At 47.5% G+C, this 12,273-nt stretch overlaps 1 protein-coding gene across 3 annotated transcripts; it reads left to right on the top strand.

Moving 5' to 3' along the window:
• The first annotated feature begins 134 nt into the window (after positions 1–134).
• On the top strand, positions 135–11,666 carry LOC123946113 (zinc finger protein 252-like). Of its 3 annotated transcripts, none has more exons than XM_046011249.1 (5): positions 135–205; positions 2,041–2,115; positions 2,437–2,563; positions 3,581–3,694; positions 7,081–11,666. In XM_046011249.1, the coding sequence occupies exons 2-5, from the start codon at positions 2,080–2,082 to the stop codon at positions 9,441–9,443; spliced, it is 2,640 nt and encodes an 879-aa protein (XP_045867205.1). In that variant the 5' UTR covers positions 135–205; positions 2,041–2,079; the 3' UTR covers positions 9,444–11,666. The 3 variants fall into 3 exon arrangements, with proteins under 3 accessions (XP_045867205.1, XP_045867188.1, XP_045867198.1); XM_046011232.1 differs by having other exon boundaries at positions 136–240; XM_046011242.1 differs by having other exon boundaries at positions 136–191.
• The last annotated feature ends 607 nt before the right edge of the window (positions 11,667–12,273 follow it).

Consider the following 12,273-nt stretch of genomic DNA (forward strand, 5'->3'; position numbering starts at 1 on the left):
CGACCCGGAACTGGCCGGGAGCATAGACTCTTCCGGGCGGCTAGAGCAGCCGCCGGAAACGGCCTCCGATTGGTGGCGAGCTGGAGGGCGCGGCGGAAGTGCAGTGCGGCCACTTCCTGTCCGGCCGCTCGGGCTCCGGCGGTCGGTAGTCTGCGAGCGGCGCCTCAGCCCCAGCCGCGAAACCGCGGGGCGTGAGTCGGCACCGGTGCGGGGGGACGCGGAGGCGGCGTGGCGTGTGCGTTGAGAGGGGGGCGGGGGAGCGGCGGAGGCCCCGCGCAGAGCTCGCGGCCGGGGTCCGGGCTCCCCAGGCCGCCGAGGCGGGGCGGCCGCGCGGACGGGCAGGGCTTCAGCGAGGGGCGAAGCTGCGCGTGCTCGGGGGTGCGGCGGAGACAGGACGGTGCGGTGCACGCGGCAGAGGCGGAGGGGGCCGAGGCTGCGGTTGTGAGCGCGGCGGGGAAGGGGCCTCGGCGGCTGGGGCCCGGCGGGAGGTGCCGCTCGGCGGGTGCTCGGGAAGCGGTGCCGCAGGGGTGGTCACCGCGGGTCCTCACGTTCTCCGTGCTTGGTTCGCCGACACTCCGCGGAGCGCCTTGTACATCTTCCTCATTAAGTTCCCGAAACCGTGCTCGGGACAAGTCTCACCTGAAGTCCGTGTGGAGACTCCGGTCACGTCCCGAGTTTGCACCAGCGAGTGGGGAGTTCGGGATGGGCTCAGCCCGCGCCTCCGGCCGCGGCGGTACCGGCCTCCGGGTCCGAGTGCAGGCGCGCTCGCGGTTCGTGCTTCCTGGGCCGGGCTGGGGGCCGTAGAGGCGGGAGTCGGCTTTGGATCGGAGGCCGCTGGGGGAGGGTTTCCGGGGGGCGCCGCCCCGCGTCCGTCCTGGGTCGTGTGCACCCGCCAGTCCAGCGCACCCGGCCAGCCTCAGCCTTTCTCTGAGTTCTGGGCCTGTAAATCCAACAGCTCCGAGTCTCCCCTTGTAAACCTAAAATACAACGTGTACCAAAGCGGCTCCTGATTTTTACCTTCAGAGCGAGTGAAGTGTCGCCATTGCTTGGGCAAACCTTGGTGTCTCCTCCCGGGTCTAATTCATCAGCAAATGCTGTTGACGATACCTCTGAAATGCATCCAGATCTGATCACTCACCACCCGCTCCCACCAGTCTGGTCCAAAATACTGTCATCTCTAGTGGCCTGTTGCTGGAGCCTCCCAACTGGTGTCCTGTTTACATCCTTGCACCCCCGCCTCCGCCCCTAGTCTCTTCTCAGAGCAGCAGCTGGAGAGGCCACATGGCAGGTCGTAGCACTGCCCCGATCTTCAGGATACTTCCCAACTCGCTCAGGGTAAAAGCCCATGTCCTGTAGCCTATGAGGCACCCCTCCCTCCTCTCTCTTGCCCTCCCCTACTCCACTTCAGCCCCTCTGGTCTCCTTGCCCTTACTTGAACACATCAGGTGGGCCATCGCTTCACACCCTTTGCCCTTGTGCATTCGCCTTTCTGGGATTGGTCTCCCCTGATAGCCACACAGTGCCTGCCCTCAGGCCATCTAGACCTCTGCTTCCCTGGCCATCCTGTGTAAGATATCTCCTACCACCAGCTGCTGCCCTCATGCTGTTCATTCTTTCTATCCCTTATCATCACCTGACACAGGCTTTTGTTTGTCAACCGCCCTATTTCCTTGCTCACCGCCTTAGGGTAGGTGCCTGGTCTGCTTGTCCTCAGCTGTTTGCCCACTTTCCGGGACCCTCAGGGTGGTCCTGAGATGCAGCCTATTGTCTGCCCCAGCGAGGTGCACTGCTGGGGCCATCATATGGTGGCCTTAGGATGCTGTTGTACCAGGGGCTGCTGGGGAAGCCTTGTGGTGGAGAAGGGGATATAGTCTCAGAAACCACTGGGTGTTAGTTCCTCTGCCCTTCCCAGGGCTTTCTGGCAGCTGCAAACTTGGTCTCTGCTGCCATAGACCTCTTGAGATCTAGGCACGGAAGTCTCGGTGTTGCTGTGAAAAGCAGACTGGTCACACCCCATTACAGCCTTCCCTCTCCCTGCAGTTTTGCCCGCCTCCTTGGGACAATCTAAGAGATCCAGCGATGGCCGTCAAAGATCTCCTTCCTCCTGGGCCTCAGGTGAGTGGTCCTCTTGGAGATACCTGAGCCCTTTCTGGGCTAAAGTCTCTCCATGGTTCTCAATGAGGAGCTGTCTTCACCCGTGTTCTCAGTCCCTGAGTTCCAGTCCCTTAAATGTGCTGCACACTGTCTTCCCTGTACCTGCACTAGGCGTAGTAGAGGACAGGGTTGGGCAGACAGAGACAAGTCCAAATGGTGCTGGTCTCAAAGAGCCCAGTCTTGTGAGGACAACAGTCTGGTACATGCATTCAAAGGGGTTTTGCCTATCATGAGCCACCCTGGGCCTGACCCTGGAGTTGCAACAACATATTATCGTTCCAGGTTTTGGTTTCTTTTGAGGAAGTGGCTGTGTTCCTTTCCCGGGAGGAGTGGGGCTGTCTGGGCCCTGCTCAGAGGGGCCTCTACAGTGACGTGATGCTGGAGACCTACAGGAACCTGACCTCACTGGGTAAGGCTCCTTCTGAAGTTCAGCTCTGGGTTCCGTGTTTATGAACAGCACTAGGGTTAGACTCAAGGCTCAGAGGCATCTTTCCTTCAGGCCCAAACACAAGGCATTTCTGACCGCGGTTTCAGGCAAGCCTGGTCTGCACAGAGTCTGTACCACAGACTCCCCCAGTTTCCTTGTAGGAAATATGGAAGGAGAATATCATTCATTAAACCCTAAGTATTTTCACATCCAGAGTCAATCATAATGCATCTTCAAGGTTGGTGTTGGGTTAAATGGTTTATAGTTGACTCTGAGGCTAACATATCATAACTTTTTTTTTTAAAGAGGTTTATTTATGATCTCAGGGTCCTGGGACCTGAGCCTCTCTGCTCAGCAGGGAGCCTGCTTCCCCACCTCTCTCTCTGCCTGCCTCTCTGCCTACTTGTGATCTCTCTCTCTCTCTGTGTCAAATAAATAAATAAAATCTTTTAAAAGAGAATTTTTTTTTAAAAAGAGGTTTTATTTATGTATTTGAGAGAGAGAGAGACGGTAAGCACAGAGGGAGAAACAGACTCTCCACTGAGCAGAGAGCCCAATGCAGGGCTTAATCCCAGAACTCCGGTATCATGACCTGAGCCGAAGGCAGATACTACACCCACTGAGACACCCAAGTGCCTCAGATCATAACTTTCAGTTCACACAGGTAGTCAGGGGCAGATCTAGGATTTGAATCCATTTGGTTTTCAAGCCCTCCCTTACAGCAAACATGCTGCTTCCCTTTAGTCCTCATGGAAGTCAACACCGGGACGAACAGAGTCTCCTAGCGTGATGTGTTCAGGCCCCAACTCTTTCCCTTATCCTTGGCCCCAGAAGAGCTGGGTTTACTTTTCTCCAGCAGGGGAAGAGGCCTGCATCTGTCTCCTTGGGTTACAGACAGGTGGCAAGGGAGGTCATGAACAGGACACAGGCGCTGCCCATGGGGCCACCTTACCCTGGACTTGGGTGAATTGTCAGCCTTGCTTCCTTTCTCTGGAGCAGGACTTCAAGGTTCCAAACCTGATGTCATCTCCAGGCTGGAGAAGGGGGAAGAGCCGTGGGCCGCATACTCCCCGAGAATTGAGGAAGGCTGGATCTGGAGTCATGGGAGTGAAAGTGAGTCTCCAGGAATGCCGCCCTGCTCGCCTGCCCCTGCTGGCAGGTGCTGCCACTTTGACAGGCCCTTCTCTGTGAGCTCTGGACCACAGCTTTTGTCACGCCCGAGCTTTGCTCTCCCTCTGCTCCATTCCCACCTCTCTTTTCTTCCTGATATATACCCATAAATGAGTTCATGTTTCCCTGGCCCTACAAAATGTTCTTCCAATCCGAGAAAAGAGCTCAGGTAGGTCTCTGGCAGCTGGCTGCCTCTCAGTTGCTTCTGCGTCACCCAGTCTTTCTCAGGCCTTGCTGGCCAGCTCTGCCTTGGCTGCTGAGGAAGGCCATCCAGAGACACGCCCTCTGCCCAGACTTACTCTTGATGTTGCTCAGAGTTCCCAGGCCGATTCGGGGCCTTGGAGAAAAACATGAGCTAGGGTTTCTTCCTGTGCAGCAAAGGGTATGGTCATGTAACTAGTAAGTGGAGCAGCGTCTTCAGACCACAGCCACTAACGATGCCGGGAATCTGTGCTCAGGGCATGCCCAGTGCTTTGCTGACACAACGAATTTAGCAGTCCTCCAGTATCCTCACAAAGTCGGTACCCAAGAAACTGAGGCACAGAGAGATGCAGTTGCTGGCCAGAGATCACACAACTGGTCAGAAACAGAGCTCGGTTAGACTCTGGCATACCGGCTCCACACCCCATGCGTTCTTTTTCCCCTCTTAGAAACAGTTGTATTAAGGTATATGAAGTGTATAATATGCTATGCATATCTAAGATGTGCAGTTTGGTAACATTTCTGTGCTATGTATTGTATGTGTGAAGCATTCACTATAGTCATTACCCCCCCAAAGTTTTCTGCTGTCTCGGCAATTCCTCCCTCTTACCCCTTTCCATCCCTGTCATGAAGCAGTTACTAGTCTGCTTGCTGTCAATATGAATTACATTTTCTAGTTTTATATAATTGGAATCATAGAACATGTACCCTTTTATTTGTCTGGCATCTTTTGACTCCACGTATGAGTATCTTTTGATATTCATCTGTGTTGTGTATCAATAACTCATTTATTTTGGTTATTATTTTCTTTGTATGGCTATGCCACAATTTATCAAGTCTGTTAACAGACATTTGGGTTGTTTCCAATTTGGGCTTAGTACAGATAAAGCTGCTGTGAACATTTGTGTACATATCCTTGTAGGACCACACGTTCCTTTTCTCTTGGATAAATACCTAGTAATAGCATGGCCAGATTACGTGCTGGTGTGTATTTCACTTTTAGGAAACTGCCAGAACGTTTTCCAGACTGGTTGTGCATTTGACATTCCACCCGCAATGGAGCGAGTTCCGTTTCCCCTGCACCCTGATCATTTGGTGTGCTCAGCCTTTTTTTAAATTTTAGCTGCTCTGATGAATGTGTACTGGTGTCACATTGTGGCTTCACTTTTGATTTCTCTGATAGTTAAAGATTCAGAGTGTCTTGTTTTCCTTCTGTATTTTCAGTGGCAAAGTATCTGTTCATACCTTTGCTTATTTTTTAACTCAGTTTTTGTTCTTGTCTGAAGTTTTACAGAGTTGCTTTCTGGATATAGAGCTGTTCTAGACACGGGCCCTTTATCAGACAGGTGCTGTGCATAGGTTTTCTCTGGGGATCTCGTCTACTCTCTTGCCATGTCTTGGAAGAGGAGACATTTCACTAAATTCTGATGAACAGCAGCTCGCCAGTTTGCTGTTTTATGGGTTGTGCTTTCGGTGTCACATCTGAGAAAACTGCTTAATTCAAAAGGTTTTCTTCTTATAGAAAAAATTTTATAACTTAGAAATTTTAGGTATTTGGGTCTGTGATTCATATTGAGTTAGTTTTTGTGTCTGGTATGAGTTACAGAATCCAGTTACATTTTTTACAAGTGATGTCCAGTTCCAGCAACATTTGTTGAAAAAACCATCCATTCTCCACTTGTATTGCTTTTGTGCCTTTATCAAAAATAGTAAAAAATAGTTAAGTAAATCCCTTGGAAGTACTGTGAGTTGGTCATTGAAGTCTGTTAAAATGACTTTGCCCAATTTTAGATCCATTTGTTCAACGTTTTCAGCTCCATTTCCTTTTCGGCTGAACAGTCTGAGAGTCACAGCCTGTTACAGCTCTAACGATAAGCTGTTGACAGAAGAGAGGCTCCACTGTGCTCCTGTGGCATCTCACAGCAGGGCTCCCCTCACTGTTCTGACCTGGTTGTCCTTTCAACAGTCCTTGGGTTCACATAATTCAGTGGTTTTGTTTGTTTTTTTTTTTTGTTTTGTTTTGTTTTTAGTAAGTTTCCTTTCATTGGATTTCAGAATTCATCTGTATCACAGTTTTTGCAAATATTCAGGTAATTTACTCACTGGGAATGTGTGCTGTGGGTTATTGCCACATTTGGCTGTTCTGCCCTTGCTGCACTTGCTGTTTGGATGAGCTGCTTACCTCTTCGTATCTGTTTTCTCTGTTTACCCTGATTTGCTTCTGTGAAGCCAAGACCTTTTTTCCCCAATATCCATTAATCTGTATACCTTTTATTCATTATCAGCCATTTATCATTCGTTTATTTTTTTAAAGATACTCATTTAGGGGCATCTGGGGGGCTCAGTCATTAAGCCTCTGCCTTCAGCCCAGGTCTGATCCCAGGGTCCTGGGACTGAGTCCTGCATTGGGCTCCCTGCTCAGCAAGAAGCCTGCTTCTTCCTCTCCCACTCCCCCTGCTTGTATTTCCTCTCTCTGTAGGTCTCTCACTGTCATATTAATAAATAAAAAATCTTTAAAAAGAAAAAAAGGATGTATTCATTTATTTCAGGGGGAGGGGCAGAGGGAAAGAGGCAGACTCCGTGCTGAGCCTAGAGCCCAATACAGGGCTTGATCTCATGACCCTAAGATCGTGACATGAGTCAAAATCAAGAGTCAGACACTTCACCAACTGAGCCACCCGGGCACCCCTTATTCATTTGTTTCTAAACAAATATTTGAATACCTATTACAAGTAAGCTAGAAGAAGATACGTTGTTTGCAAAGTAGAAGCAGTAACATGAGCAGTCATCTTCTTCACACTCTAGTCACTTTTCTGAAAGCTCTTTTCCTCAGGTCATCCCTCACTGTTCCTGCTCCATCTGTCCCTAGTTAGCTCAGATGTAAGCCTTTGACCTTGGGCTTCTCTCCTTCCTCCCTTCCTTCCCACGCCAGCCTTCCTTGCTTTGATAACATACTTCTCTTCCCCTCTTTCCTCTTCTCAATCCCAGTGAGATGGTTTTTTGGTTCTGCATTCAGGAAATCCAGTATCCTCCTAGGAGATAGTTGTTTCGTGTAACTATTCCTATTTATTCTCTAATTCTTTCTCCCACGGTAAAATATGAACAACTCATTTGTCCTATTCTTTCAGGTTTTGAGTCTCGGACAGGAAAGAAGGGATTGACTCCAAGACAGGAAATTTCCAAAGCAGTGGGGTCCCAGAGAGCAAAATCAGAACAACATGTAAAGAATATTTCCAAGGAACCTGATTTTGAAGAGATGAGTAAAACTGAGGGAAAATTAAAGACCTGCCGGAGAAAATCTGCAGAGGAAGGGCTTAAGAAATCCTTCTCCCAGAAGAACAATTCTGGGCCAATGACATTGACATATATGAAAACCCCTATTGGAAGGGAAGACCAGAAATCCAGTTCTGTGGAGGTAAACTGCACTGCAGAACCAAACCCGTTTGGATTTCATAGAGCATCTAGAAGGAAGAGTCTCCACCAGAATGTGCCATGTATGGATGACTTTCAGCAAAGCCAGGACATCACTAATCACCAGTATTTCCCCCCAGAAGAAAGAGCCTGTCAGACAGATGTGTGTGTGAAAGTGCCCAGGCAGAGTTCACTTCTTAGTGAGAATCAGAGGCTTAACAATCCAGAAAAATCCTTTGAGTATAATGAGTATGGAAAACCTTTCAGCCTGAGTAGAGCTCTTTCTCAGCATCAGAGAAGTCATGCTGGAGAGAAGCCCTGTGAGTGTGGCGGATGTGGAAAAATTTCTCAGCACTGCTGTGTCCTAAGCCAACATCAAAGAGATCACTGCGGAGAGAAGCACCATACCCGTGCTGAGTGTGGCAAATCTTTCAGGCCTCATTCCTATTTCATTCAGCGCCATAACACTCACACTGGAGAAAGACCTTATGAGTGCAGTGAATGTGGGAAAGCTTTCAGTGTACGTTCATCTTACAGTCAACATCTTAAAATTCATACTGGGCAGAAACCTCATGAGTGTCATCAGTGTGGAAAAGCCTTTAGTCATAGTTCTAACCTGATTCATCATCAGAGAATTCATAGTGGAGAGAGACCGTACAAGTGTAAGGAATGTGGGAAGGCTTTCAGTAGACACGCTCACCTTCTTCAGCATGAGCGAACTCATTCTGGAGAGAAACCTTATAACTGTACTGAATGCGGCAAAGCCTTCAGTGCACGATTATCTCTCATTCAACATCAAAGAACTCACACGGGAGAAAAACCCTATGAATGCAACGAATGTGGGAAATCCTTTAGCCTGAACCGAACCCTTACTGTTCATCAGAGAATTCACACTGGAGAGAAACCCTATAAGTGTAACGAATGTGGAAAATCCTTCATTCAGCGCTCCCAAGTCATTCAGCACAAGAGAATTCATACTGGAGAGAAGCCTTATGTCTGCAATGAGTGTGGAAAACCATTCAGTGCTCGCCTGTCCCTCATCCAGCATCAGAGAATTCACACTGGAGAAAAACCTTACGGATGCAGTGAGTGTGGGAAAACCTTCAGTCAGAAGGGGCATCTTATTCAGCATCAGCGAATTCACACTGGAGAGAAACCCTATGAGTGTAATGAGTGTGGAAAAGCTTTCAGCCAGAGTTTTAATCTTATTCATCATCAAAGGACACACAATGGTGAGAAGCCCTATGAATGTAATGAGTGTGATAAAGCCTTCAGTGTGCTCTCTTCCCTTGTTCAACATCAGAGAGTCCATAATGGTGAGAAGCCCTATGAGTGTCACAGATGTGGGAAGGCCTTTAGCCAGGGCTCACACCTCATTCAGCACCAGAGGAGCCACACTGGGGAAAAACCCTATGAATGTAACAAGTGTGGGAAAACCTTTGGGCAGATATCCACCCTAATTAAGCATGAGAGAACACACAATGGAGAGAAACCCTATGAGTGTGGTGACTGTGGGAAAGCCTTCAGCCAGAGTGCACACCTCGCCCGCCATCGAAGGATTCACACTGGAGAGAATCCCTACGAGTGTAGTGACTGTGGGAAGGCCTTCAACGTCCGCTCCTCTCTCGTGCAGCATCACAGAATTCATACTGGGGAGAAGCCTTATGAGTGCGAGAAGTGTGGCAAGGCCTTCAGTCAGCATTCACAGTTTATTCAGCATCAGAGGATTCACACTGGAGAGAAACCCTACATGTGCAATGAATGTGAGAAAGCCTTCAGTGCACGCTTATCCCTTATCCAGCACAAGAGAATTCACACAGGAGAGAAACCTTACAAATGCACTGAATGTGGAAAGTCCTTCCGACAAAGTTCTCACCTTATTCGACATCAGAGAGTTCACAGTGGAGAGCGCCCTTACGTGTGTAATGAATGTGGGAAAACTTTTAGTCAGAGAATAACTCTTACTAGTCACGAGAAGATTCACACTGGAGAGCAGGCCTATGAGTGTATTAAATGTGGGGACCTCTTTAGTGCACAGGCAGCTTTCATTCAGCACCATAAAGTTCACAGTGGAGAATAACTGCTTTATTCGATAAAGTCTTCACTGTTGTATATCAGGAGCAGTATACTGAAGTGAAAGCTTCTGTTTCAGAGACTCATCTCTTGAGTGATTTAACAATGTCCCAGTGTAGTGCTAACTGAAGACAGGCTTCCGGATTATGTGGTAGAAATTCCAAGGTCACATGCCTTTCCTCCCACAGAGGGTGCCCTGTGCTTGAGTACTTGAAACGAACCCCGTCTGAGTACACTTATTTAAGATTGTGTTTTCATAGCTCCAGACCTTAGGGTGCAGTGAGGTATTTCATGTGGCCACTTGCCTTTCCTTCCTCATCTTCATCTATTTCAAGTTCAAGGAGAGTAACTGGAACCATTACACTTTAAATCTGGAAAGAACCAGGTTAGGATTTCCTTGTTGGTTTGGACCTCTTCAAAAAGTTTTTGTGTTATTGTGAGGGATGTCCCTTTAACTTCAAAAGTATTTTCCCTTTTCAGCATCAGGTAATCCAAACAGGAAGAAACTAGGAGCATGAACAAAATTTGCTAAGGAGGTGAGGCATGTGTATAGATTCAGACTTTGCGATCCTGCTAGGAAGTCAAATGACACATGTAAAATGTTTTTCTACAAGGTAATTTGGAAAGTCAGACTGTTGTGAATTGGGAGGAAAATAAGCATAAAGTAGACAGACCATAGCATGGGATATGCCTTACAGGTTTTGTTCTCAAAACCAATTTGGTGTATTCCATATCAGTTTTTTGAGGAGAGAAGGGGAGTGGTCACAGCTATTCCCTTTCACTGGACAGCCTGGCACTGAACAGACCCTGGTGAGTGGCAGGTCCTTCTGCTGCCAGAGGGCAGGACTCCAGGTAAGGCAGAACCACTGAGCAGCTTTTAGTAGATCATTGTGCAGGTTGTCTGCGTGCTTTAAAGGTAACTTTTTTCCCCTGGAATGATGTTGGTCACCAGTGCCTCAGCGTCCTTTAGTTCTTGATGTTAGAGGTGAAGTATATCCTGGGAGCTCTGTCTCCCTAAACCCAGTTTTCAGAGTTGCCGTCCTTGCCTGTGGTGCTTCTGCCCCGGTTCACTCATGGGTGGCTCACTTCAGGATCCTCAGAACCCCATTCTCCAGAAACGTCTTTAGCACTTTATCCTACATTTTGATGGAAGAAAGATTAGCATCAAAATGAGCTGAAATAGGTTGTACATATGAGAAATTCAGCAACAGCAGTCTGTAAGAGACAGTTCCAGAAGCTAAAATCTAGCAGCTGAAAGTAGCTTAAGTCTGAGGAACAAGCTGGATGCCACATGTACAAACATCTCAGAAGGGATTGGCTGATTAATATTTGGGATAAGCTATAATGGTTTGTATGTAAGAATCGGGGTAAGAAGGAAGAAAAGGTAAGAGCAATGAATTACTTAATAATTGGCCATTTTATTCCTTTATAGTGTCCTTTTCTCTAATAAAATTATTCCAGTTTTGCTGTTTATCAAAGGAAGTTTCTTAGAATTTGACTGATCTTTTCTCCTTATGTTGACATGACCTGTATTTCAGGTCTTATTTTCCAGGTTGTCCATATAGTAGTAGTGGTCTGGGCTTAGAATGTTGAAAAGCTGATTAGGAAATCTGCATCTTGGTGATAATCCTCCTAAGCACATTTCACCACAGATGGCTTTGACTTAAATAATAAAATAACATAAAACCTGGAGTGAATTTAATAATAAGGGTTATTGGCCAAACAGAAATCTTGACTTCTTTTATTCTTTTTGTACCTTAGCATGTACCAGGCATTGTGATTGAGGCGTTGCATGGGTTTTCTCATTTAAGCTTCACAGAATTTCAGTGAAGTAGGTACTTTTACTTACCCTGTTTCACAGCGGGGCTGGGACACAGAGAAGCTGCTCGGTGACCGTGCCAGCTCTGTGCGGCCCTCCCACCCAGGCTCTCAGTGCCTCCTGAGTCCTACTGCACGCAAGACTGAAGGCAGTGCTAGGAGGGAGCTTGCAACCCCAAGGCTGGCCCATCTGACTGACTCCAGATGGGAAATAGTACACTTTACTTAAACATGGTTTGGCATGTGGGGTTTTTTAGGTGTTTTATCAGGGAAGGAAAATGAGAAAACAGTCCAAAGGTAGGAGCCTCTGACTTCACTAATCATCACTCAACAGCATGTCCCACATGAATGACAGGGAATGTCTCTTTTCCTGAGGTGACCTAAACTAGTTTTAGTTTTGTCAGAAGCTCCTCCTTACCTGGTTCTCCAGGCCTCGCAGGGACATTACAACTTCTAGAAAAGGGACCTTTAAGAAGGAAGAAAAGAAAAACTGTTTGCTCCAAGGATCTCTGGTATCCTTTTAAGAGTCAGAAGGACTAGGAAACCGTGGCAGTGTCTTAGGACTGCATGCGATCTTAGAATGCCAAATCAGGAAAAATATTTGGGTTTCTTTTTTTTAAGGTATATTTATTTATTTGAGAGAGTGAGAGTATGAGAGGGGAGAAGGTCAGAGGGAGAAGCAGACTCCCTGTGGAGCTGGGTGCCCAATGCGGGACTCGATCCCAGGACTCCAGGATCATGACCTGAGCTGAACGAAAGCAGTCACTTAACCAACTGAATCACCCAGGTGCCCTGGGTTTTTTTCTTTTTAATTTCATCTTTACATACAGTGGAGGTGTTTACTTAACTAAGAATCCCAGCATTTATCCTAATCCTCTATTTCAGCTTGTATGGCTAAAACATCATTCTAATTGCTGTGATGAGTTTTTCATTGTTTTAGTTTTCAATTAAGTACTTCATCCAAATTGTATTCCATTTTATTTACATAGTTGTTAATGTTCTCGATTCCAGTCATAAGT

This window comes from Meles meles, chromosome 1 (assembly GCF_922984935.1).
Source record: "Meles meles chromosome 1, mMelMel3.1 paternal haplotype, whole genome shotgun sequence".
Taxonomy (NCBI): Eukaryota; Metazoa; Chordata; class Mammalia; order Carnivora; family Mustelidae; genus Meles; species Meles meles.